The 27,575-nt window shown below is 36.4% G+C and overlaps 1 protein-coding gene across 3 annotated transcripts in view; it reads left to right on the forward strand.

Annotated features, from left to right (window-relative positions):
* The window catches only part of VPS8 (VPS8 subunit of CORVET complex), a 288,065-nt gene that overhangs the window by 135,517 nt on the left and 124,973 nt on the right, over nt 1–27,575 (forward strand). For all 3 annotated transcript variants that reach the window (XM_059920698.1, XM_059920699.1, XM_059920700.1), the window contains 6 exons: nt 655–711; nt 4,051–4,133; nt 4,866–4,950; nt 5,832–5,930; nt 13,948–14,037; nt 19,276–19,322. In XM_059920698.1, the coding sequence (XP_059776681.1) occupies nt 655–711; nt 4,051–4,133; nt 4,866–4,950; nt 5,832–5,930; nt 13,948–14,037; nt 19,276–19,322 (461 nt within the window). The remainder of the gene's footprint in view (nt 1–654; nt 712–4,050; nt 4,134–4,865; nt 4,951–5,831; nt 5,931–13,947; nt 14,038–19,275; nt 19,323–27,575) is intronic.

Below are 27,575 nucleotides of genomic sequence, written 5' to 3' on the forward strand. Positions count from 1 at the left end.
GAAGGTATTTCCTGATCCCAGTTAAATATCTCCACAAACCCACAGGTGGCAAAGAAAATACTTTTTATCTGGAGAAAGTTGCTAATAATGACCAGCGTTTATTGAGCACTTCATAGTGCCATGCTCTGTTCCAAAGTTTTATATGTATGTATTAACTCCATACTCCCAGTAGCTCTGAAATTGGTATAGTTATTACTCCCATTTTGCAGATGAGGAAACTAAAACCTGGCGAGGTTAAGTCACTCATCCAAGGTCATACTTAATAAGTGTTATTATTAGCAATAAATATTGTTGTTAAGTGTTAATAAGGTTAGGATTCAAATTCAAGTGGCCTGACTCCAAAGTCCATGCTTTGTGTGGTCCACGGTGTTGAGGATCTTAAAGTTAAGGTATATAGATGATGCTGGCTTCCAGTCATGTTTCTAAACAGCAAAGAAATGTGTATAAGGTATATATTAAATTGTTAGCATACCTGAAGCCTGCTGTGTCATCTACTAGGCCAGTCAGTTGAGAAGATACCATATACCTGTGGTGTTCGTTGAGCTGAGTGTGAATGAATTGGTGATATAGAAAGGGTAGTAATGGTTTTCATTATGACAGTGGTGTGGCATGCATGTTGGTATCCAATAAAAAAAATACCTTTTCTTTGACCAGGTCCTTGAATTCCTCTGTAGTCCTGACGATGACTCCCGACACTCAGAAAGACAGCAGGTATGAACTACTGGAACTCATCTTGCTAAAGAATGGGAAAGAAGACAGAGTAAGCCAGAAAGAACCTTTCTGTACTAGACCTCACTAGACGTAAGGGGAAAATGACTTGTGCCAAACCCTAATACTAAGCTAGACAGTGGCAACCAGAAAATAGTGTGGATGGTTGTTAGTTTGAGCCTCAATCAAACTAAATTCCTAGGCAGACTGGACCTGTCTTGCATTCAACATGACATCAAAGAGAATATAAACTTTATCCTTCTCCTTCATGAGCAACGGTTGGCACCTGTTGTATGCTGCATTCCACCAGTGTCATTAAGCTGGTAACCACTTCTAGTTGCTATGGCCGTGAACCAGAAAGGCTTCAGGATCCTGAGTATTGGAACACTCAGCTTTTGGGAGTGCCACTGCACTAGTGCTCAACATTTCTGGAGACAAGAATCCATCTGTCTCTCCACTAATCACTGTGAGAAAGAAATTGATTGCCACTTCTTTCTACTTAGCCACTTTCTTGAGGGTCCTTTCTAGGAGTAGGATTTCTTAAAAGCGTACCCATTGTAATTGTGAGTACTAAGAGAGGCAGTCTATTTAAAATTGATAAAATTGATAGCAAGACTTTGTCAGCTAAGTAAGCTACAAAAATTAAGTGCTTTGAGAGCTATGCTGATTTTTTTATGGTAATATATGCCAGGCCAGAGGTTGAGACTCAGATAAAGAATATAGGATCACAACAGCGAACCCTTTCTCTGCACAGCTGTGGCCCTGTGACTGCTGCAGACTGTCTTAGGGAAGAGAACAGCTGCTAAAATTATGATTGTCTCTTAAATTATACTGAATACAAATAGTAATGTGGATCCCTCATTTTGCCCCTATTTCTCTATTGGCAGGAAAAGCGAAACATGTTATGCATGGTGTTGCTATATAAAATGATAAAAACTTCTTATGTAAATTACTAAATAAAACAAAAATAAAAACCAAACCTAAATGTAAAAGCCAAACCTTTAAAAGTAATCATAATGTAGTAATCTATTATTGGGAGTCCCCTTTGGGCTTATCTGGGGTTTTTTCCCCAACTCATTTTAGAAAATAGAAAGAAAACTGATGAAGTAAATTGCTCAAGGTCATAAATGAGATTAGAACTCAATTCCTTCCCTTCTAATCCAGCACTTTCTCTTGTACTGTTTGTCATATATCAAAATTTGTTTATGCAATATATTTGAATATTTTCCAGTGGTATGCTGATAAAAGTTTAACAACTGATTCGCACTGATATGAACGTCGGTTGATGTTTTCATTTATTAAAGTGAATAAGATGAAAGTGCAACAGTGAAAGCATGTCAGAACTTCATTCATCAGTGTTGTGACTTCTTTGCTGAATCGGATAACAGTTTTTGAATACTGGAAAATAATTCCTTAATTTTTTTGTGCTATTTATAGTGTAATGTCTCTGACATGCACACTTTTAAGTTTGACTATCTTATTAACATTATCTCCATCACTTTCTTAACCAGAAATAGGCACGCTTTTTCTGTAATGGACCAGAGAGTAAATATTTTAGGCTTTATGGGTCACATATAGTCTCTGTCACATATTCTTCTTTGTTTGTTTGTTTTATAACCCTTTGAAAATGTAACAAGCCCTGATTTACAGCATTTGCCGGTTTCCATGGTGTAAGTATTCCCACCATGGCTGACTTCAGTCTACCAGCATGATGTCACCTGGCACATGGAATTGGGGAGAGATGCACCATACCACACACTTATGTAATATTTCCACCATACAGATACGGCTACAGTAACTAACCTTGAGAGCATACACAGTAAAATGTAGTAAAATAATTAGGAAGTGGTGAGTGTGGGTATTGACTACCTTCACTTTTAATTTATTTAATTGTAGGTTTATATAATTTAATTTTTAACAATGCCTGTATTTAACCACCGGCTTACAAAATTCCTGAAAATTTAACAGTCAGTTTCAGCTCAGTAAGTTGGTTCAGACTGGCTCCAGCAATGGCAGTTGATTATGTTATTCCAAACTGAGGCTTCTAGCAGGTGGGTTCACGCTATCATTGCTCTATATAGCAGTACATTATAATACTCAAAATGGATTAAATTAGAGTTCTGAAGTGTAAAGGTAGGATAGGTTTTATTTCTTTTCTGCCTTTTAAAAAAAATTTGACTTGAAAGTAATCAATTTCCTGTGTTAGAAAAATACTTTGTTAAATGGTTTCCTGGAGTTCTGAGAAAGGGCATGTTACTCTGGATCTTGAACTTAAATATAGGAGAGAGCTTTCTCATATTGCTCTAATGACTATGTAGTGATTCTATTATATTTCAGGTTTATTTTAAAATATTGATATCTCAACATCCTAGTCACCTTTTTTTATTCAGCTACTTAGTGTGGTAAAGATTAATTATATGAACCCCAGCATTTTTCTTTGTTTTTTTTATCGTGGTCAAATATATATACACAATACGATTTGTCATTTTAAGCATTTTAAGTGTACAATTCTCATTAAATATAATCTCACTGTTGTGCAATCATCACCACCATCTGTCTCCAGAACTTTATAGTCCCAAACTGAAACTCTGTACCCATTAAACAGTAAGTCCTCGTTATCCCTCCCCAGCACCCTGGCAACTATTAAACCTTCTGTCTCTGTGAATTTGACTACTTTAGGTGCCTCGTATAAGTGGAATTATACATTATGTGTCCTTTTGTGACTTATTTCACTTAGCATAATGTTTTTAAGGTTTATCGATGTGTGGCATGTGTCAGAATTTCATTCCTTTTTAAGGATGAATAATATTCCATTATATGTATATACCATATTTTGTTCATCCATTTATCCATTGATTGACATTAGGGTTGTTTCCACCTTTTAGCTCCTGTGAATAATGCTATACTGTGAGAAACCCCAAGTTTAGTTAGAAACATTAACACGTGAACATGGATACTACCTGTGGGCAACAGATTTTAAAGAACCATAAGTCATAAAGGCACCAGACAAAAATTCACTTATTGAAAGAATACATATGGATGTTTTTAGCTTAGTGGAGGGTCAATTAGGTGTTCTAATAAGGCTTTGTTTGCAAACACTTTTGCATTCCTTCCATGTTTGAAAATAGAGCTGTTTATCTTTTTGTAAGACTTAAATACAATATGATCAACATTATAATGGCAGTCTAATCCCTTGTATACATGAAAGCCAAACTGAAACATCAGCACATAGTAAAACAAAAGCAAAAAAGGTATGGTTTCTGTGGCTGAATGGACCCTTAAAGAGCTAATAAATAAAAGTAGATTCCAAAGTGTTTTTACTCATTTATTTTAAATGTTCAGGTCCTTTTAGAATTGCTGCAGGCTGGAGGCATAGTTCAATTTGAAGAGAGTCGGCTCATCCGTATGGCAGAAAAGGCAGAATTGTAAGTTGCTTTGAAGCCATGTATTAGTTCCCATAGAACTATTAAATTACATTTCTCTAACTTGAAGCCCAGTTTATTTATGCATTGCCATTTTTTTAAGAAAAGTTATGCATGTTACAACAAAAAAGATCTGGGTGCAAAAGTTTTTGCCTTTCAAGCCTAGAAATTAGTTAGATTTGCAGAAATTAATAGCAAGTAAATTTGAAGTGCTTGTACATTTTAGTGTGAAAATGAAATAGCAGCCTTATGATGTATTATTGTAGTTTTTTTTACTTAAAATTTCCATGGTATTTCATAGATTTTTGACAGTTATCTTATATATATTATAAACAATGCAGAATTTAACATAGCAAATAAGATGCAATATGTTAGCACTACTATTTAGTTTGTGGACTATTTCATTTGACATATTTAATTCTGAATAGGGAAATTTCATATAATTGATTATATTGATATGTAATATGTTAACTATTTTTTATGTGACGCATTGTTGCTTTAACATTTATTTTGTACCCAGCTTTGAAATTTCTTATAAACGTAGTATTCAGCAGCATCTTAAACGTATATTTAGAGGAATGGCAGGTACTATAACTTCATTTAACAATAGAAATCACATCTACTATTTTCATTTTCCTTAATACTAACCTCTATGCCTGAGCAAATGTCTTGAAACAATAAGCTAATAACCACCTGCCTGTTTGGTACACTGAAGTTTTTCCTTTTATGTTCTAGCTATCAAATTTGTGAATTTATGTATGAACGAGAACACCAATATGACAAAATTATTGATTGCTACTTACGTGACCCCCTAAGAGAGGTGAGTTAAGAGACAGCTTTACCCTTTTTTCTTACTCAGTCCCCCTCCTCCCCTTATCAAGAAGAAATAACTATTCAGTAGGTGTAACTATTCAGTAGAAATATTTGGACATATGTTTGCTGATTTAAAGTTTTGTTCATTATTCAGCAGGGTTTCATTGAGTGCCTGCTATTAGCCAAGTATATACTGATAATTAAAACAGATATATAGTTCCTGTAATTTTATAACTTATAGTTTAGTGATGGAGATGGACAGTAAGAAAACCAAATATTTAGTTACAAATTGTGATGAGCACTAGAGAAACTGGGTGCAACATGAGAGGATAATGGGGAAACTGACTTATACAGAGCAGCCAGGGAAGGAATCTCAGATAAAATGACTTAAAAACTGAGTTTTGGAATTTGAGAAGAAGCCAGTCAAGCCAAGAGCCAATAGAAAAATGTTGCAGGATCAGGAACAGTATATGCAAAGATCTTGAGGTGGGAAAATTTTTTGGCTTGTTCAAGGAACTGAATAGAGATCGTATAAATGAAGCTTAGATCATTGTAAGTGGAGCATAACGGGTGAGGGCAAAAGTGATTTGAGATGAAATTGGGAATGTGGACAGAGACCACCAAAGCAAAAGAATGATATTCACTGTTAGATTAATGAAATTGAGACTAACATTAATTGGAACAGATTTGCAACTTCTAAGAATCTACCCTAAACTTTAAACAATTACTCTTTCTCTTTTAAGTCAGTCGTCCATCAGTTAATTATCTCCAAATGGTTTTCCATCTCCAAATAACAGATATTTACCAAGACTGGTACAGTTAGTAGATAGTGACTAAATATTGCTTGAGTGAATGAATGAATGAATTATATTGTCTTGTGCTTTTCAGGAAGAAGTCTTTAACTACATTCACAATATCTTATCCATTCCTGGACACAGTGCAGAGGAGAAGCAGTCTGTATGGCAGAAGGCAATGGATCATATTGAGGTACTGATTGAACAGAATTTTTAAAACTTTCCCATTTGTATGGATATCTCCCAAATTAAGTTTTTCTAACTAAGCAGTTGGAGGTATTATATTATTAAATTGATTTGCTCGAGGATTAACATCTTTTTCAGATAATTTATTCTACCTCACATTTGTATTTGTAAAACCCATGTCATATACAATTTATTATATCATGACTTCTGAAAATAACTCATGTTCAATCAGCTAGTTGACAAACTGGAATTTTAGTGGGTTTTTACAGTGTTCTTAGAAATTCTGAAAGTACTACTGATCTTTTTCTCTACTACATGACGGAACCATTCCCCCTAGTCACCTGATGGAATTTTAGAAACATTACTGCAATGAGTTGTTCTCTCTGATGTATTTCCCTTCCTTATGTAAGAGGATGATGATTCTGATTTTGTTTATGCATGCTGTTTTACAAGAATGCAAGAGTTGACTTTGAAACTAAAAGTTCTTTTTTAAAAACTTGCTTATAGATGCCTAAGTGGAGAGACGAATATGTGTGTGATGAACATGTGATCAGAATGCATTCTAAAAAGAGGCCCAAAAATCACTCCTCACTTTAGTTTCTTTAGGTTCATAAATACAATATTCCTCAGAAACCAACAGAGCCAGAGATTTGTTTGTATATTCTTTGCCTCTGAGTCCTTGTGGGATTTTTTTTTTTAATTCAAACAGAAAGTCACAAAAATTATACTCATCCTCATCAGTTCACTCAGTCCCATGTAATTAATTTTTTTTTCATCTTGATCTTTTGTTAGCACTTTTGTGAGTTCATCAGTTTTTCATTAGAGTTCTGAAAATGCTTATTCATTCAGTTCAGCAGTACAGTCAGTTACCAGAAACCTGTACTTGTCAGAGTCTTTTCCATGAATTTCTTGAAGATGAAACCCTTTTATAGGAACATATTTGCAAAAGCATCAGAGTACACCCAGAACTGTCTGTAAATGACAAAAGACTTAAAAATGACCACGGTTAAAGATTTGATGGAAGTTCATAATAATGCAGTTGACAAGAAAATTAGTTATTTCTGAGATATACATTTTAAAGTAATAACTAGGATTATGACTTATAACATTATACCAGAACATATAAGATATTTAGAAATTTCATGTAATGTCTGTAACATTTATATTAACATATTTCCATACAAATAACCCAATGAAAGTTTAGTATTAGTTGTTTTGTTTGTTTTTTTATACTGCAGGTTCTTATTAGTCATCAATTTTATACACATCAGTGTATACATGTCAATCCCAATCGCCCAATTCAGTAGTGACCCTGAATTGGGTCACTAATTATTGAAAAAAAGTAGTAATGAAGGATGTTGAGGTAATTCTAGTTTTGGAAATAACATTTATATCTACAGAGTTTCTCTCCTCCTCCTTGTAGCAAGGATCAGGTAACTTCTGGTGATGGGTTTAGAGCTGTAGTGAAAGATATGATTATGCAACATGTTTAAAAATTTTTTTACATATGAAAAATAATAAGAGCTCTGAAACTTTGAGAAAGCATTGCATGTAGTGTGAATACTTTTAGTTCCTGATAATTGTAACGTTTAGAAAGATCAGAAATGTGAACAGCATCTTATGTAAAACATCTGGTGTGAAAGGTGGTACAGTCAGTGGGCTGAAGTAATTTCCACACTTTCATCTATTGGATTGAGAACATATATATGTTATTTATTTAGTCTTATCGTATTCCTGCTAACAATAAGATCAATATATCTTGGTGAAAGAACCCAAGAAAACCTTCTTCTACTTTGAATTATATCTTTTTTCCCTCTAATCATTTTGTATTCTTTTTCCTTTCATCATCCCCTTTAAGTCTCCGTAGTTACATTATGCCTCATTGTTCATTTCACTTCATCTGCATTATGCAGTGGTTTGAGCACATGGACTCCAGACATCCAGAAATGAAGCTGTGTCTCTCCACATAATGTGAAACATGATGAATTAATCAATGAACAAACAAATTATTCAGCAGAAAACTCATACTGGAGAAGCAAGAAGTATTGTTGCTGCACAGCAATTATTTCTGCTATTTTTCCCACATCTGCACATTTTTTCACCTTGAACTTTTTAACACTTCTTAAGGCCACATTAGAAATCTATAGACTCTTTTGAAGGACTTGTGTGGCTTTGGTAATGTAAATAAAATGAACATTAAATACGTAGGGGGAAAGTCCTCATAATAAAGTTTTCAGACAGTCTACATAGTGTACAGATTAGTGGTTCCTAACACTTTGGGGGTTATAGACCTCTTTTGAGAATCTAGTGAAAGATTTGGACCTGTGCCTCATAGTATTGTGCATGTGTTCAGACGCATAATTTTGTTTGCTATTTCAGGGGTCCACAGACTCCCTAAAAGCCATTCTTAGATTGGGTCTGTAGATTTCAGGTAAAGAATCTCTGGTAAAGATGGTTTTTCCAATATGGACAACACACGTTTCATGAGATTTTTTACATTTTTGATTTTGAAATATAAAAAAAGAAACAAAAAAGTGCATAAAAGTACAGTTTAATAAAAAATTAAGAAGCCAGCATCCCAGAAATAGAGTTATTTCCAGTATCCCAGGCTATTCCCATGTATCCTTTGCTTATCACAGTTCACTGCCTTACTAATATATTCATTATCCTCGTTCTTCTGATAATTTATTGCACTTTTATATATTATTGTTGCACCTGCCTGCACCCCTAAAAATATGTATTTTTGTTTTGCCTGTTTATGAACTTTATATAAATGAAGTTATACTCTGTATTTTCTTTTTCTCAATTGAGAAATTTATACATTTTGTTTGTAGCTAGTTCATTTTTATTACTGTATAGTGTTAAATTTTACAAGTATATCACAGTCTATCCATTCTACTGTTAATGGACATTTCAGTTGTTTCTAGTTTTTGACTATTAAAAGTAGTCCATCCAGGATCATTCTTACATATGCATCTTGAACACAGCTACCACATGCATTTCTCTAGAACAGTGGTTCTCAGTTTGATCCCTGGTACAGCATTACAGCATCAGCTGAGAACTTGATAGAAATGCAGTTTAAGTCTTCACCTCAGACCTACTGAATCAGAAACTCTGGGGGCAGGGCCTAGCAGTATATTTTAACAAGCCCTCCTGGTGATTTTGATGCATGTTAACATTTGATAATCTCTGTTCAAGGGTCTGTAGTTGCCAGTTAACTGGGATAAATATATTAAACTTAAGCAGATGCCAGCATTGTGTGAGATTTTCCATTGACTCTATATTCTTGCTTGAGTTTAAAATTTTGTCTATCTAGTGGATGAATAATGATATTTCATTATGTTTTAAATTTACATATCCTTAATTACTAATGGGATTGATAGATTCGTATTTATTGGCCATTTAAATTTCCTTTCTGTGATGTCCCTGTTCAAGTCTTTTGCCCATTTTTCTGTTAGAATGTATCTTGTACTCATTGATGTAGGAGTTCTTTATGTATCCTGGATGTTAGTCTTTGTTTCAGTGATACATGTTGCAAATATCTTCTACTCTGTGGCTTTTTTTCTATGGTCCTTTTTAAGAAAAGTTTTGTTTTTTTTTTAAGTAGTCAAAATAATCAATTTTTTCCTTCGGTACTGAAGAAGTCCTATATTATTATCTAAAAGCTTTCTTGTGTTTTGTTTCATCTATAAATCTTAGATCCACCTGAAAGCACTTTTGTATATGATTTGAGGTGGGGATCCAATTAATTTTTTAACATATGGATGCCCAGTTCTCCAGCAACAGTTTTTTTCCTTTTATTCCTCCTTTTTAAAAATTGAAGTATAGTTGATTTACAATGTTTCAGGTGTACAGCAAAGTGATTCAGTTATACATATATATATATTTTTTCTTTTTCAGATTCTTTTCCATTATAGGTTATTACAAGATATTTTAATATATTTGAATATATAAACTATATTTGAATATAGTTCCCTATGCTATATAGTAGGTCCTTGTTATTTATCTTATATATAGTAGTATATATCTGTTTATCCAAAATCCCTAGTTTATCCCTCCCCCCTTCCATAAGTTTCTTTTCTATATATGTGTGTTTGTTTCCTATGTATGTATGTGAGTCTATTTCTGTTTTGTAAATAAGTTCCTTTGTATTTTTTTTTAGATACCACATACAAGTGATATCATATGATATTTGTCTTTCTCTGTCTGACTTACTTCACTTAGTATGATAATCTCTAGGTGTCCATCCATGTTGCTGCAAATGGCATTATTTCATTCTTTTATATGGCTGAGTAATATTCCTCTCTCTCTATATATACACCACATCTTCTTTATCCATTCATCTGTCCGTGGACGTTTAGGTTGCTTCCATATCTTGACTATTGTAAATAGTGCTGCTATGAACATTGGAGTGCATGTATCTTTTTGAATTAGAGTTTTCATTTTTTCTGGGTATATGCTTAGGCATCGGATTGCTGGATCATATGGTAGTTCTATTTTTAGTTTTTTTGAGGAACCTCCATACTGTTTTCCGTAATGGCTGCACCAATTTACATTCCCACCAATAGTGTAGGAGGTTCATTTTTCTCCACACCGTCTCCAGCATTTACTATTTGTAGACTTTTTGGTGATGGCCATTCTGATCTGTGTGAGGTGATACCTCACTGTGGTTTTGATTTGCATTTTTCTAATAATTAGCCATGTTGAACATCTTTTCATATGCCTGCTGGCCATCTGTATGTCTTCTGTGGAGAAATGTCTATTTAGGTCTCCTGCCCATTTTTCAATTGTGTTGTGTTTTTTTTTTTTTTATATTGAGCTGTATGAGCTGTTTGGAAATCAATCCCTTTTTGGTTACGTCATTTGCAAATATTTTCTCCCATTCTGTAAGTTGTCTTTGCGTTTTGTTTATGGTTTCCTTTGCTGTGCAAAAGTCTGTAAGTTTGATTAGGTCCCATTTGTTTATTTTTGCTTTTGTTTCCATTACTCTACAAGATAGCTCCAAAAAAATATTGCTATGATTTATGTCAAAGAGTGTTCTGCCTATGTTTTCCTATAGGAGTTTTATAGTATCTGGTCTTACATTTAGGTCTTTAATCCATTTTGAGTTTATTTTGTATATGCTGTTAGAGAATGGTATATGTTCATTCTTTTACATGTAGCTGTCCAGTTTTCCCAGCACCAATTATTGAAGAGACTGTCTTTTCTCCATTGCATATTCTTCCCTCCTTGGTTGTAGATTAATTGACCATAAGTGCGTGGGTTCATTTCTGGGCTTTCTGTCCTGTTCCATTGATCTATGTGCTAGCAACAATTATTTTAAAAGCTCAGCAGTGCTACCTTATCATAACTATATCAAGGATCTCTGTGTTTTGTCTCTTTTTCTGGGCCCTCTTCTGTTTGACTGGTCTTTGTCTCTACATGTACCACACTACTTGAAATATTGTGGTTTTATAATAAGTCTTCATGTTTTTAAGAGAGTTGGCTGTTTACTTCCAAATTCATTTTAGAATCAGCCTGTCAAGTTCCACCAAAAAAAATTTCTAACCTTATGATTCTGACAAGGATTACATTGAATCTTTCAATCATTTTTAATTTAATTGACATCTTTACATTGTGAGTCTTCCACCTTATGACCATAGGGTGTAACCATTTATTGAATAACTTTCTATGAAGTTTTATAATTAATTCTGTAGAGACTTTTCATCCACTATTAGATTTACTGTCACAACTTCATATATTTTAGCATAACAGTGCTATTGTTAATAATATATTTATTTATTTAAATTTATTTTATTTATTTATTTTTGGCTGCATTGGGTCTTCGTTGCTGCACGCGGGCTTTCTCTAGTTGCGGCGAGCAGGGGCTACTCTCTCGTTGCAGCGCGTGGGCTTCTCGTTGCGGTGGCTTCTCTTGTTGCGGAGCATGGTCTCTAGGTGTGTGGGCTTCAATAGTTGTAGCATGCGGGCTCACTAGTTGTGGCTCGCAGGCTCTAGAGCACAGGCTCAGTAGTTGTGGCGCACGGGCTTAGCTGTTCCGCGGCATGTGGGATCTTCTCGGACCAGGGCTCAAACCCGTGTCCCCTGCATTGGCAGGCGGACTCCCAACCACAGTGCCACCTGGGAAGCCTATTAATGATATCTTAAAAATTTTATTTCTAACATGTACAATGTTTACTGTAAAGATTTTTATGGAAGTCTTCTATTTCTAGTATGCTGACAGTTTTCTCATGAATGAATTTTATCTTTTCTCCCTTATTCTATTTTTGTCATAAATTTTATTGATATTAAATCAGCCTTGAATTCTATGGGTAAATGCAACTTGGATTTGATATATTATCTTTTTTATATATTGTTGGATTTTGTTTTTATTTATTAGTTCACAATTAAGACTGATCTATAATTTTCTTTTCCTTTCTTATGTTGTTCTGCTGAGTTTAGGTATCAAAATTTTGCTAGCCTTATACAGTGAGCTGAAGTAGCTTCCTTTTTTCTATTCTCTGTAAGAGATTAATTGGTATTGGAATAATTTCTTCCTTAAATGATCGCTGGGCACTTACCAGTGAAGCTATTTGGGCCTGTAGTGTTTCATATGGGAAGATTTTTTACTATTCATTCAGTTTCTTTAGTGGTTAAAAATCAATGCATGTTTTCTATTTCTTTTTTTTTTTTTTTAATTTATTTCTTTAATTTATTTTTTTTTTGGCTGCGTTGGGTCCTTGTTGCTGCACACAGGCTTTCTCTAAGTTGCGGTGAGCGGGGGCTGCTCTTTGTTGCGGTGCGCAGGCTTCTCATTGCAGTGGCTTCTCTTGTTGCCGAACACAGGCTCTAGGCACGTGGGCTTCAGTAGTTGTGGCACGCGGGCTCTAGAACGCAGGCTCCGTAGCTGTGGCACACAGGCTTAGTTGCTCTGAGGCATGTGGGATCTTCCCGGACCAGGGCTCGAACCTGTGTCCGTTGTGTTGGCAGGTGGATTCTTAACCACTGCACCACCAGGGAAGCTCTTGTTTTCTATTTCTTAAGTCAGTTTATTAAATTATATTTTTCTAGGAATTTATCCATTTTGACTAAATATTTAAATACTCGACATAAATTAATTCATAATAGTTTCTTATCTTTTTAATGTCTGAGGATCAGTTGTAATATCCCCCTTTTCGTATGTGATATTGATTAGTTGTGCCTTCTCTGTTTTGAGATGTATTGTATAAAAGTAGTTTAAACTACAGTAACTTGTGTCAGCTAAGTATTATTAATCTGCACATACTAACACAAAATTATTAGATACATATCACGAATGTTGCCATCACAATAACTTGTCTTATTTTTATTTGACAGTATAATATGTTGATCTATAGCTGGTCTTGGCATTTTAGCCATGGAACATGCAGTTGAAAAGGTACAATAGGGTCACAGAAACCAAGAAGAGAGTTTCAAGAAGAAAAGGAAAGCCAGTAGTGTCTAGGAAAGTTCAGGAGAGGGCAGGTTGGAAGTCTTAGATTTGACAGCAATAGGTCTTATTAACAGTGGTCAACCTCTTAGTCTCATTTAAGACTTATGACCTGAAGTTGATGTCTTAAGACTCCTCTGGTTTCAAAATCTACCAGGCATCAGAGGTAAAGTTTTAGAATTCTTAGCTAGAGAAATTGCAACTATGTTCTTTTTTTTTCCATTTCTTTAAGTTATTACTTTAAGCTCAAGGGTAAATTCACTGGCAGAGAATTTGGGAAGCTTTTGTTCCTTCCATTCATCCTGTAGATATCATGGCCTAAATCCAGAATTTTAGTGCTTTCATTTTCTAAGAATTCTGAATTACCTTTCATATCAAAATCTGATTTTTTACATGACAGTTTTCTAATTTTACTCATTTGCAATATGTCTTTAAATTTTGGCCCTATATTGAGATTTCCTGAAATGCAGTGTAGAAGCTCATGAAAATATTGAGGTAGGTGATCATACTTCACATCTGTGGACATTCTATTTAACTTTAACATTGAAGATTATTTTATATTTTTCTTTCATTACAGGAGCTTGTGTCCCTGAAGCCCTGTAAAGCTGCAGAGCTGGTTGCTACTCACTTTTCTGAACAGATTGAAACAGTCATTAAAAAACTTCAGGTAAACTTCACAAAATATACTGGGAAGAAACGTCTAGTGGAGAGACAATTATTGGATATCCACCTAAGAACTTCTGACTGTAGTAATTTCTTCAGTTGATAGTTGCCTTTTAATAGCAGTTTCTACACATTGTGTGTGTGTGTGTGTGTGTGTATTTGGAAGCAGTTGTGTGATAATCTCAATCTGGAAATGAGGGAGTTCATCTTTGTGCATAACAAATATTAACATCACAGAAATATTTTTGGAAATACAACCTGTAGTTACCTAGAAATCATAATCCACAGAAGGTCCTCCCCCATCCCCACCTCTCCATATCTTTCGCTATAGTGACTGCAACCATATTCTCTTCAGGGTTCATGTTATTTATTCAGACTTTTGTCATCCTCCTACTGGGTTAATGCTGACTATTTTTTAAAATTTATTTTATTGTATTTTTATTTATTTATTTATTTTTGGCTGCGTTGGGTCTTCATTGCTGTGCGCGGGCTTTCTCTAGTTGCAGTGAGCGGGGGCTACCCTTCATTGCGGTGCACAGGCTTCTCATTGCGATGGCTTCTCTTGTTGCAGAGCATGGGCTCTAGGTGCGTGGACTTCAGTAGCTGTGGCGCGTGGGCTTCAGTAGCTGTGGCACGTGGGCTCAGTAGTTGTGGCACATGGGCTTAGTTGCTCTGGGGCATGTGGGATCTTCCCAGACCAAGGCTCGAACCCATGTCCCCTGCATTGGCAGGTGGATTCTTAACCACTGAACCACCATGGAAGTCCCAATGCTGACTGTTTAGAATTTTTTCTTGGAAAATCTTAGCTAGAATACAGGTATATTAATGCTGACTATTGAGATGCTCAGTTTGAAGTACTATTTAATGGACCTAGTATTTCACTTGTCACTACTGTGGCAGTGCTGGTAGTGAGTTTTGCTTATTATCGTATGGCCACAAGTGATAGAGATAGGGAATAGGACAATGACAGGCACATGTAGCACAACCCAGAGTCCTCAAGTAGCAGCAATAGTAGTAGGGGTTAGGTATGCAAGAAGGAAACCAAAGCAGTGAGTGGGAGGCAGCTGACATGAGAGACAAAGATGCGGAATTCATTCATTTACACACTACTGTGGCGCCACTCTCTACCTCACAGTATGGTAGGCTCTGGGGGGCACAAATAAGAATACAGTCTTTTTCTTAATTTTTCCTGTGGAACAGAGAAGCACTTATATAACCACAGCACAGTGTTATAAGCTCTACACCAGACATATGTAAAAAACTGCTGTAGGAATAAGAGGAGAGAGTGACAGACTGTGTGAGAGAAGCAGACAAGAGTTCCCAGACATGCCTGCACTGGGTCTTGAATAATTGGTATCAGTCTTCTAGGCAGAGAATTGGGAAGGGCATTCTAGATAAAGGGTTCTGGGTATGTAAAGACTTGATGAACTCTTGAAGCAACATGCATATTCAGAGGGTGATGTGGTAAAGACGATGGTGGAAGAAGCATTAGATTAAGCTGTAAAAGGTATATTGGAGGGAAGGAGTTAAAAGTATAGAGACTGGGAAATAGACTTTTGGGGCTGATATTGAACAATCTTATATGTAATGCTAAGAAATTATGCTATATCTTCTGTGTGCTGGAGAATTACTGAAGTTTTTTAAGCAAAGGAATTATACCATTAGATTCATTTTATAGAAAATTAATTCTGTAGTATGGAGAATGGACTGGCAAAGAGAGCAGATGGAGGAGGGAACAGTTAGACCAGTTGGAAGGCAAAAGGTCTTGGCAAAAAACAGTGAGGACAGGATGAAAGCAGTGGCAGTGGAGAGGACAGGTCCAAGATACGTTTGTGAAATAAAATGTATAGGGCTTGGAAATTAGTTGAATGTGATGGGTGGAGTTAAAAATGACTCCCAGATGTAGGGTTGGTTGTCCAGCATGATGAAGTCCATTAAATCAAGATAAGGACTCATCCATTAATTCAGTAAATATTTATGTACCTGCTGTGGGCCAAAACCACATTGATAAAAGTGCTAAGGATACAAAAACATATACAGTTGACCCTTGAACAATGCGGGGGTTAGGGGTGCCAACCCCAGTGCAGTCGAAAATCCTTGTATAACTTTTGACTTAACCAAAAACTTAACTGCTAATAGCCTGCTGTTGGCTGGAAGCCTTACCAATAACAGAAACAGTCGATTAACACATGCTTTGTATGTTATGTGTATTATATACTGTATTCTTAGAATAAGTGAGTCAGAGAAAAGAAAATATTATTAAAATCATAAGGAAGAGAAAATACATTTACAGTACTGAACTAAACTTATCAATACTGTACATTTATGTCATCTTTTCATAAGATGAATCATCCATCTGTCAGTACCCTTATCAATATTGTCTTAAACAAAGTACTGTTATACATATTACTAACACTAGACATCAAAAATGAAAACATGTGAAAAAGAAATTTGTATTTATTTACAGGTATAACAATTCATACATTGATAATGAAAAAGCAAATGATTGCTCTATGGTAGTCTAGTGTAATCGATATGATTGCTTCACAGTAGCCTAACGTATACACTAATGCGTGAATTGTTATAAAATTTTTATAGCATATAGTATTACAGTCATATTCATGATACAGTATTGGAAACATTGTTACTTTTTTTAAAAAACACATTGTGATGGTCGGTTGACATGCAGTTTCTCCAGTTACTAGAGAGGGGGAGAGAGGGAGGCATATTTTATATTTATTATCACTCATCTTATGCCTATGTAAGGATAGACTAGTATCTACGTATATTTTATGCATTCATGACATACCTAACTTTTTCTTAGTTTTTTCACTATTGCTGGGCTATGTGGTTAGCCTGCAGGTTTTTTCAAATTGTTGCAAATCTTCCAAACTTTTTCCAATATATTTATTGAAAAAAATTCACGTGTAAGTCAGCCCACTGAGTTCAAATCTGTGCTCTTCAGGGGTCAGCTGTAAATGTACCCCTGTGCTCAAGAAGACGGATAAGCCAAAAGATAATTGTAGAGTGGTTTGACGTGAGTGATGCTAGAGGGCTGCCCAGGATCCTGAGGAAGTGCACGGAGGGTCATCCAGTCCATGCTGGTGGGGGGGTACACTTCTGCTGGAGCTACTCCCAACCCACAGAGCATCTCCCCCTTTTGAAAGTCAGCAACTTTGATGAATCTTCTTGTCTGTAGTGATGTTATTGTCACTTAAAATGTAAGATTATCGGACTTCCCTGGTGGTCCAGTGGTTAAGACTTCTCGCTCCCAGTGCAGGGGGGCCCAGGTTCAATCCCTGGTCAGAGAGCTAGATCCCGCACGCCGCAACTAAGAGCCCTCATGCTGCAACTAAAGATCCCGCATGTGGCAGTGAAGATCTTGCGTGCTACAACTAAGACCTGGCACAGCCAAATAAATAAATAAATATTGAAAAACAAAACAAAACAAAACTAGATCTACATTTTTTTTAAAAAGTGTAAGATTATCCATTGCAGCATTTTCTTTTTCCTACAGGCTTTAAAATATTTAGAGGCAGAGAGGCTAGGTAAATGAATATAATGCCATTCATTAGACAAATATATAAAATATATATATATTATATATATATATAAAATTTATATATATATATAAAATATATATATATTATATATATATAAATTTTATATATATATATAAAATATATATATATATTATATATATATATAAAATGATTTACACACACAAAAAAGGTGGCTCTTGACCATGGACTGTTTGTGGAGTCTTACACATTCCTTTTAAAGAAATGAAGTATTTTTTTTATTGCAGCGCTTTATTGATTGTATAAGAATCCCACACAAATTTTATAAATTACCTTTCACTTTTGATGGCAAGAAATATGCCTCTGACCAATTATTTTCAGAATTTTTGAAATGAAAAATAAGCCAGAATATTAAGGTATAACCAGAAGGAAAGCCATGTATAATAAAACAAAGTGATAGGCCAGGGAAAAGATAGAAAATCAAAGACTGATAAATATATTTAAAATGTTACATTCTTTTTTTTTTTAAAACTCATTTGCGTTTTTTTTTTTAAATTAATTAATTTATTTATTTTTGGCTGTGTTGGGTCTTCATTTCTGTGCGAGGGCTTTCTCTAGTTGCGGCAAGCGGGGGCCACTCTTCATCGCGGTGCGTGGGCCTCTCACTATCGTGGTCTCTCTTGTTGCGGAGCACAGGCTCCAGACGCGCAGGCTCAGTAGTTGTGGCTCACGGGCCTAGTTGCTCTGCGGCATGTGGGATCTTCCCAGACCTGAGCTTGAACCCGTGTCCCCTGCATTGGCAGGCAGATTCTCAACCACTGCGCCACCAGGGAAGCCCCTAAAATGTTATATTCTAAATGACACTAATCCTTTTTGGTTTTGAGATCCTCTGCTTTTTATAGGTGAAGTTAGAATGTGTCAAAAAATAAAGAAAAAAGGAAAATGAAACTATAATAATTTTTGCTTAGCTTTCTTAAGAACTTAGAAACATTATTAATATTCATATAGTATTCTAAGATTTATCTCACTTAATTCTCACCTCTGTCCTGTGCAGGAGGAAGAGAAGATATTGCTGTTCTCTTTTTCACATAAGTAAACCGAATGGCTTACAAGAGTCAGTGACTTACACAAAGTCACATAGCTAAAAAGTGGAAGAAACAGGAGCCAGACTTTTTGCATATTAGTTGCTAACCTGTTTGCCATCTCTTCTGTAGTTGATTATATTGGAGAGTTAATGAGCTTTTTTGGTACTGGTTGTTGTTTGGGCCTCTACTTCCCACCCCACCTAGATTAACTGTCTCACAGTTGGCTATTGTCACAAGGAGGACCAGGTGAGGCAGTGTGTACCCGTCATTGTAGCCAGAGCAGTTCAGAGCACCTGCCATTCCAAGGGTCTTCATGCTGGGAACTGTTAAGGGATTTGTCTCAATAGAGGGCCTTTTTTTTTTTTTTTTTTTTGGCAGTGGTGGGGGGCCAATAACCAAGGTGTTTGTATTTCTTCTACTCTCAAAATTGAGTATGTGACAGTGATTAGAATTACTGAGAGGAAATGACCTCCAAATGATTCTTTAGAATTCCTTAGATCTGTACAGAGGGCATAATGGAAGTAATCATATGCATGTGTGCTTTTTAAAGGGATATTCTAGAGTTCTTTACCATGGCATAGTCTGAAGAATTTGTTTTAATATTTAATTGTATTTTTTTATTGTTTTTCTCTTCAGAACCAAGTTTTGCTTTTCAAATTTTTGAGGAGTCTTCTTGACCCAAGGTATGTTAATAAAATTTAGTTTTTCATAATACATAGATGAGAAATCAAAGGAAATAAATTGAGTTGAAGAAACTGGCTCATGATATCCAAATAGTATAGTCAGCTCTTGATTTTTTTTTTTTTTTAATTTTATTTATTTATATTTTTTATTTTTGGCTGTGTTGGGTCTTCGTTTCTGTGCGAGGGCCTTCTGCAGTTGCGGCAAGTGGGGGCCACTCTTCATTGCAGTGCGCGGGCCTCTCACCATTGCGGCCTCTCCCGTTGCGGAGCACAGGCTCCAGACGCGCAGGCTCAGCAGCCGTGGCTCACGGGCCCAGTTGCTCCGCGGCACGCGGGATCCTCCCAGACCAGGGCTCGAACCCGCGTCCCCTGCATTAGCAGGCAGACTCTCAACCACTGCGCCACCAGGGAAGCCCAGCTCTTGATTTGTAATATTAGCAGGAGTAATAGTTACAGAGATTATTCTAAATACATGATTGGAAAATTGATTACATCTTGAAGGAATGAATACTTTTGTTTCCATTTGCACATGAGCATACATGATGAGTTGTCATCAATGTAAAGAAAATAAAGAAGGTGTACCATGAGGACCTGTTTCAGGAAGAATTTGATTACCATCTAGCTTCCCCTGTCTCTGGTAGCATCTCTCCTTCTGATTCCTTATTCCATGCTGTAGATTGATAGCTTTACTTTTCAAAGTAAACACCTAGTTCCCAGCCCATCTCTAAATGTATTACCTTTTAAACTTTCATTTGAAGTGTTTAGTTTTAAATAAATTTCCTGGAGGTGTGAGAAGGAAAGTGTAAATGTTTTTTTAAGTGCTGCTGTAGTACTCATCAAATAAAAACTAACCCAAGGAGATGATGAAATTAGTAATGGATTTGTAAGCAAAGTAGCTCCCTATGTGAGATCTTAACGTCTTCCTGTGACAACGTGGAGTACACTGGGAGCTGAGTGTGGTATTTAACATCCTCTAATACAGTCACTCTTAACCAGAATTGTGTGTCAGAATAACCTAAGAAACTTTAAAAAATATAGTTGCCTGGCCCCAACCCCACAGAATCATTGTGATGTACATCTAGAGTTAAGCATCACTGGCCTAAATGTAATATTCCAGGATGACATAGCTTTCACATCAGACATACGCATTTTTAAGTTACATTATAATGTACACTAGCCATTGAAAACAGTCATATACTTACTTTAGAGATTATAATATTATAAAAATAGAAAGTTTTGGTTATTCTAGTATTCTGTGCTATTTTTAAATACCAAAATACCAGGAGTTTTGTAGATTGTAATAATTTTTTGAAATTTCAGTCATTTAAACCTTAAGCAGGCTACGCTTCATTTAAATTTACAGTCATACAGATGTGCGTATGCAGATGTTGAGAAGAGCAGTCTGACTACATACCCTCCTGAACTTCAGTTCAATACCTTTTCAAAGTATCTGTGTTTTAATTCCCTGTTCTCAGAAATTACTGAGGCTAGACATCTTTTTTTATTTTTATGAATCATTTGTACTTCCCTCAGATCCAGTTTGGGCCCTGGTCTACCCCTAGAATTAACTAGGAGATACCTTAGAATTAGGGTTAGGGGTAAGAGGGAAGGAAGAGAGCTGGGAGAAGGATGGGGGAGCTGGGGGTGGAGCTGAGAGAAGGGGGAGGGGGCTGAGGAGGACTGAGCTAGGTGGAAGAGGAAGGAGGGCCCAGCCCTTTCTCTGGAGCCCCTGTACCTTTTTTCCCATAGCAAAATTCCTTCTGTTCCTCTTTCGCTTCCTCCAGTGTCAGATCCATTCTCTTAGGACCTGACTTCTCTTCCCCTAGGATAATTTATTTTAACCAAGTCCTTGTTCTCCATCCATCCTACCTGGAGAGACTCAGGCTGGAAGGACAGAGAAGCTCAGCTTTGAACTAGGCCTTTTCTCACATGTCACAAAGTACAGAAGACAATGGTGACCAAATCTTAATTTTTTTAATTAAGAAAAAGTATTAGGTAATATAAATATCAATATAATCATTTGCTCTGATATTGAATTTAGTTAAACTTCACAGTAATAAAAATGGCAAATCACAAGAGTATCAGAGGTCTTCCATGGAAGGTCTTGCTCTATTATTACCTATACCTAGATTGTAAATATGTTATTAGGTAAGATCCTTTAGAAGTACTATGAAAGTTGTTTTGTTCACTAGCGAACCACAAATAATTTTACATTTACTCGGTATATTTTATCTCCCTAAACTAACTCCAACCCCGGATAATTAACTCTAAGTTAACTTGTCACCCATTATTCCTTTCTGTCATATCAGTTCAGCTGCAAGGCCCTCTCTCACCTACTTCAGAGAGAGGCAGTGCACCCACAGTCCTTACTCTTCCCTCTCCCCCAAAAGCAATATGACCTGGAATGTCCTCACCTTTGACAACAGCTAAATTGCCAGCTCTACTTCAGCCTAGAGAAATGAAGGGTTGACAGAGATTCTCCCCTTGACCAAACTTCAGTCAGGCTCCTCTGAGCCTTCTGTTCCGCTAGGTCTGACCTTGGGCTTCCATCTCTGTTTTTGTAGAGTCTATTTTTAGCAAGAATCCTGCTAAGTCAGTTTGGCTAGAATCCTCACCCTCAATATGTGATCACCCTTGATATCTGTCCAAATTTCTCACACACACCCCCCCCACCAGGTAATATGTGATCATCCTGGCCTGCCTTCAACAAGAATTCTGTTAGGTCAGTTTATCAAAGAATTATCCTACCCTCCTAGGAACTCTTCATCCATTGACTGCCCCACTTCCACCCCATGGCTATAAATCTCTACTTTTCCTTGTTGTATTTGAGTTGAGTCCAGTCTCTCTCCTTTACTGCAATACCCCATTGTAGTGTTCCCTGTGCCTATCATGAGAGTCCGAATAAATTCTGCTTTACTGTTTTAACAAGTGTCATGGATAAGTTTTTCTTTAACAGAACCTTGAATTAACCAGACAGATAACTTTAGCTCCACCTTTAAAAAGAGCATTCTTTCAAATTGATCCACCATATCCAGGATGCCAGAAATCTAGTAGTGTTCTGCCTTGAGAGTCCCAGTCCAGAATCCATCATATTGGATTGGCCAAAAAGTTCGTTCGGGTTTTTCCTTAAGACGTTATGGAAAAACCCTAACGAACTTTTTGGCCAACCCAATACTTTATCCTCTTACTTTATGTCTTATATAGGAGGCAGGCGTCAGTTAAGATTATGCTGTAAATTTATTTTAAATTTGATGTTTGGCATTTCAATACAATCATTTTTATATAAACAGTATTTTAAATGATAGTGTCCCAGACTAACCCATAAAAGCCTGTTTGACCCACAATGTAAATAAATAATACCAGTGAGGGGAGGGAAAAAATTTTTTTTCTTTTACCCTTCTGTGTCCTAGACAGATTAAGAAGAGAAAAGCATACAAATTTATTGAGTGTTTTACGTGACACGGGAGCCTTCATAAGGACATGAAGACCTGAAGGAGCACTTAAACCTGAGCGTTTTGTGCTAGGTTTGATGAAGGGTAGAAAGTCATAGGCAAATGTGATAGGACTGAAGGATATGAGCTAAGGGTGATAAACTGGGGGAAACTTAGCAAGATGTGTTTGTTTGGATTCCTCTCAGTGTCCCTCCATCTTCAGAGATGAGGATGCTCCTTTCCTCCAGAAAGAGAGAGAGTACCTTTCATAAGATGGTCTTAGGATCTGCTTCACAGGAGAAGGGGAAGGGCAGAGAGTCCTTCCTGCACCTGACATTTCTCAAATTCCTTGAGCTTAAAATATTCAATATGCCAACATACCGTATTTTGGGGAAGCGTGTCCTGAGCCCCATCACTAATAATACATACATTGAATTCTGGATTGAGGGGGAGAGCAAGGTTAAGAAGGTTGAGTTCAGAGGAAGTAAGGAGGAGGTGCTTCTTGAGCCGGCCTTAGACAAAGTTTCTTTTTTTTTTTTTTTTAAAGGAATGCCTTTTTAAAAAAAAAATTTTTATTTATTTATTTTATTATTTTTAACTGTGTTGGGTCTTCGTTTCTGTGCAAGGGCTTTCTCTAGTTGCGGCAAGCGGGGGCCACTCTTCATTGCGGTGCGCGGGCCTCTCACTATCGCGGCCTCTCTTGTTGCGGAGCACAAGCTCCAGACGCACAGGCTCAGTAGTTGTGGCTCACGGGCCCAGTTGCTCCGCGGCATGTGGGATCTTCCCAGACCAGAGCTCGAACCCGCATCCCCTGCATTGGCAGGCAGACTCTCAACCACTGCGCCACCAGGGAAGCCCCAAAGTTTTGAATTATAGAAAGTTTGTCTTTGATGCCCTTTGAACTCTGCCTCCTTCCACTCTGTCCTCTTCTTTCAGGGGTTGCAGGGTGCACACACTTCTTTAAGCTCTACACTTTATAAGCACACTCGGATATATAGTATTGTTCCTAGGTAGATTTTTAAAATCCAAAATTGCCTTCTTCTATGCCCCAATCAAAACAATCACAACTAATTGCTAATTGCTTGTCAGTGTGACACTTTTACAAAGAGAGTGTACAATTAACATATGAATACAATGAAGTATACACAATGATGAAAAAACCCTTTTCCAATACCAGTTGACCTCAAGGGTAAGAAGAAAGCAGGTTGTGTGGACTAGATTACATTAGTCTCTGAATGATTTCCCATCACACTTCAGCCTTTGTAAATGAGTATGCTTGTTAACTAATCTCAAGTAAAGAATTAGAGTCTTTCCAGGTACTGGGGAAACTAAGAGGAGTATAGAAAAAGGTATTTAGGGACAAAAGAATATCAAGAATAGGTAGACTGGTTCTGCCTAGCAGTTTTCCCTGGCAGACAACTTCAGACTATTTTTGCCTTTGATTCTTCCCTTTCTGTTCTTCTTAAGCAATAGGATTTTTTTTTTTAACTTCCAGGTTTTTCCTTTCATGAAGCTCCTATAGCAACATTCTAGCGAGTAGAGAAAATGAAAGAAAGTTATTTTGAGATGGTGACTGCTTGTATATATGTGTCATAGCAGAATATTGCTTTTTTTGCTCTTGCCCCAAAAACCTGAGTTAGTAGGATCCTCATTCCTGTGTGTGTGTGTGCGTGGGTATAGTTTATGCACATTTGATTTAACATTTATATGTATTTATTGAGTTGTTTCTAAAGGAGTGACTTATTTTGTCAACAGCATTTTTTAGGAAACTAATAATCTAGTTGAATTCTCATGTGTATTTCTCTGTTTTCTTTATCCAATTTCTTTAAGTTACCTTTGCTCTGTAAATAATGCCCTCGGTAGAATTAATTGACCTACAAAGATATTGGTGGCATTTGTATGTAGAAAGATTAGATAGTTTTGAAGGGAGGGAGGTTAATCCTCCAGAAACAAATTATTTGCCTGAATTGAGGCCAACAGCCTGGGAGAAAGGGTTTGCATCCTCTTCCAATTCCCTTCTTTGGGACAGCTGCTACATAAAGCCCTACCCCACGCCCACTCCCTGTGTGCATTCCTGCTGGCCAAGATTTCTCACAGGAGTTCTCCTGATATACTTACATCCAGATGCAGGTCCTTTGTGGGGTGGGGATGCTTGAAGGATAATACAGAAGGACACTGATGGTTTCTGTGGGGCTATGAGCTTCATAAGGAATAAAGAGAATGTGCAAGTGTATTTATAGTCACAGTATTTTCCTCAGTACAGTTTTCTTGGTAATGTCGATTTAGCCTTTGTTAGCAATGTCCTGGAGGCCTCTGAAATATGTGGTATGATTTTCTTGTAGGAAAAAAACACATAGAACGTTGTACTGTATTTCTAAGTCTTTAATCAAAATAAAGTAAAAATTGAACATTGCTAAGGAAATGAATATCTTTGCCAAGGAGCAAAACATAGATTATGGAAATGGTTATACATTGGATTTAAATTGAATCTGTCACTGTTTCTGTGGATAATTTTGAAGGGATATTTTAAGATATTGACACAGTGTTGAAATAGCGTATTTCAAAGTTTAAAAAAATAGAACATTATATATATTCATGAACTTTGACATATAAAAATGCATTCCTACCTCAGTGAGTGCCTGTCTGCTTGGCCAGGCTCACCACCAGATATTGTTATCTTTGTTAGTATTTTTGCCAGCAGCTCAAATTCAACCTTCTAAATCCTAACACGTCATCATCCACTAATCTTCTTTTAGGTAAATGGATGGATAGATGGATGGATAGATAGTTTACATGCATTTATATCTTTATTCCTTAATTTAATAATTCTTTATAATGAGATTGCTATCTGCTAAGCAATGTGTGAGAGGTTGAAATGGCTCAAAATTATACTCACTTTTTTCAGTCTAAACCTGTTCCTCCTCCTTTATTTTCTCTCTTAGCAAATGGCTGTATCCACCCATTTACTTCACTTAAGAATTTACTGAGTAACTACAGCATACTAAGCACTGTGACAGGCATGGGAGATAAAATGGTGAATAAGGTGGGACCCTGCCTTCAGAGGCAATTGCAGTGTAAGTGTCTTAAATAAAACCCTTGGTGTGATGATGAATTTTTAACTTTCCTTTACCAACTCCACTGCACCTTCTCAGCCACACCACACAGAACCAGTCAGTCATCAAAACGTACCTCTTGTATGTCTCTTACATGTGAGTCCTTCTCTCGTCCACCCCCTCTGCCTCTGGGCCTCTGGTTCAGGCCCTCAGTATCTCTTTTCTGGTCTCTTTTGCTGGTCTCCTAACCAGCCTTCTTAATTCTTCTACTTCCATTTTCAAATAGGCAAATAATGATAGTGTTCCCTTTCCCCTTCTCAAAGTTCTTTTAGTTTCCATTATCCAAGGTAAAATCTGAACTCCTTATGGTGTAAAAGACCCTTCTTGATCTCATTCAGGCATATTGGTTCAGCTTAATTTTCTTCCATCCTGCCATTTCTCTTTTCCCCTTTATTCCTCAGTAGTACTGAACTTTTTGTTCATGGGATACACTACACAGGGTTGTTCTGCCCACCCTTTGAATATGTGTTCCTCCCTTTTAGTCCACTTTGTTTTCTTTCTTTTCATAGTTTTATCTATATGTATTAAGAGCTCTAAAGTTGTACATGTGCTTTGATCCAGTGATTCCATTTTGGAAAATATATTTTAAGGAAATACCATAAGAAAAAGGTAGTTAATATTGAAATATCCATATTAACATTTATATAGTGAAAAAACTGTTTAAAAAAGTAGATGGGGGGGCTTCCCTGGTGGCACAGTGGTTGAGAATCTGCCTGCCAATGCAGGGGACACGGGTTCGTGCCCTGGTCTGGGAAGATCCCACATGCCGCGGAGCAACTAGGCCCGTGAGCCACAGCTACTGAGCCTGCGCGTCTGGAGCTTGTGCTCCTCAACAAGAGAGGCCGCGACAGTGAGAGGCCCGCGCACCGCAATGAAGAGTGGCCCCCACTTGCCACAACTAGAGAGAGCCCTTGCACAGAAACGAAGACCCAACACAGCCATAAATAAATAAATAAATAAATAAAATTAAAAAAAAAAAAAAGTAGATGGGGGAGATAGCTATATAAATGGTAAGGTATATGAACATAATTAAATACCAAATTGGCAAACATGGCAATATGAATGTTAAAATAATGCTAAACTGGAAAAATACATAACATTAAATGGTATGCACACATACTGTTTGTGTGTATGATTGAATGATAATCAGATGATGTGGTTAGATGTAGGTAGCTTAATGCTCACCATATTCGTTGCCCTCACTAATTGCTTAGTTAATAATACAAATTTAGATTGATACTTTAATAATAAAAATGAGAGCAATTGTTAGGAGTTTGGAACGGTCTGCTCTTTGCTTTTAGAATTTCTGAAACAATGAAAACTGGCATGTGAGTGCTACGAACTAAAGTTTCAAAAACTTTGCTTCATTGATATTTAAAGAAATCTTTCCAAATACCCATATTTTTTCTATTTACAATGAAAAGGACACATATTAAGGTACTTTGTGGCTTTTACAAAATCCTGCCCTTTCTTCTGTTCTGTTTATACTATTTTTTATTCATCACCCTTGTTTTTTGTTTCTTTTTGTTTGTTTCCTACTATTTTTATACCTCCTCTGACTTTAACTGAGGGTTTGTATATGATTCCATTTTTTGTCTCTCTTAGTATATTAATTATACTTATTTTAAAAAACTTTTTCTAGTGGTTGACTTTCCATTTTTCGATTGGGTTGTTCTTTTGTTGTTGAGTTGTATGAGCTGTTTGTATAT

The sequence above is a fragment of the Balaenoptera ricei genome, chromosome 4 (assembly GCF_028023285.1).
Source record: "Balaenoptera ricei isolate mBalRic1 chromosome 4, mBalRic1.hap2, whole genome shotgun sequence".
Taxonomy (NCBI): Eukaryota; Metazoa; Chordata; class Mammalia; order Artiodactyla; family Balaenopteridae; genus Balaenoptera; species Balaenoptera ricei.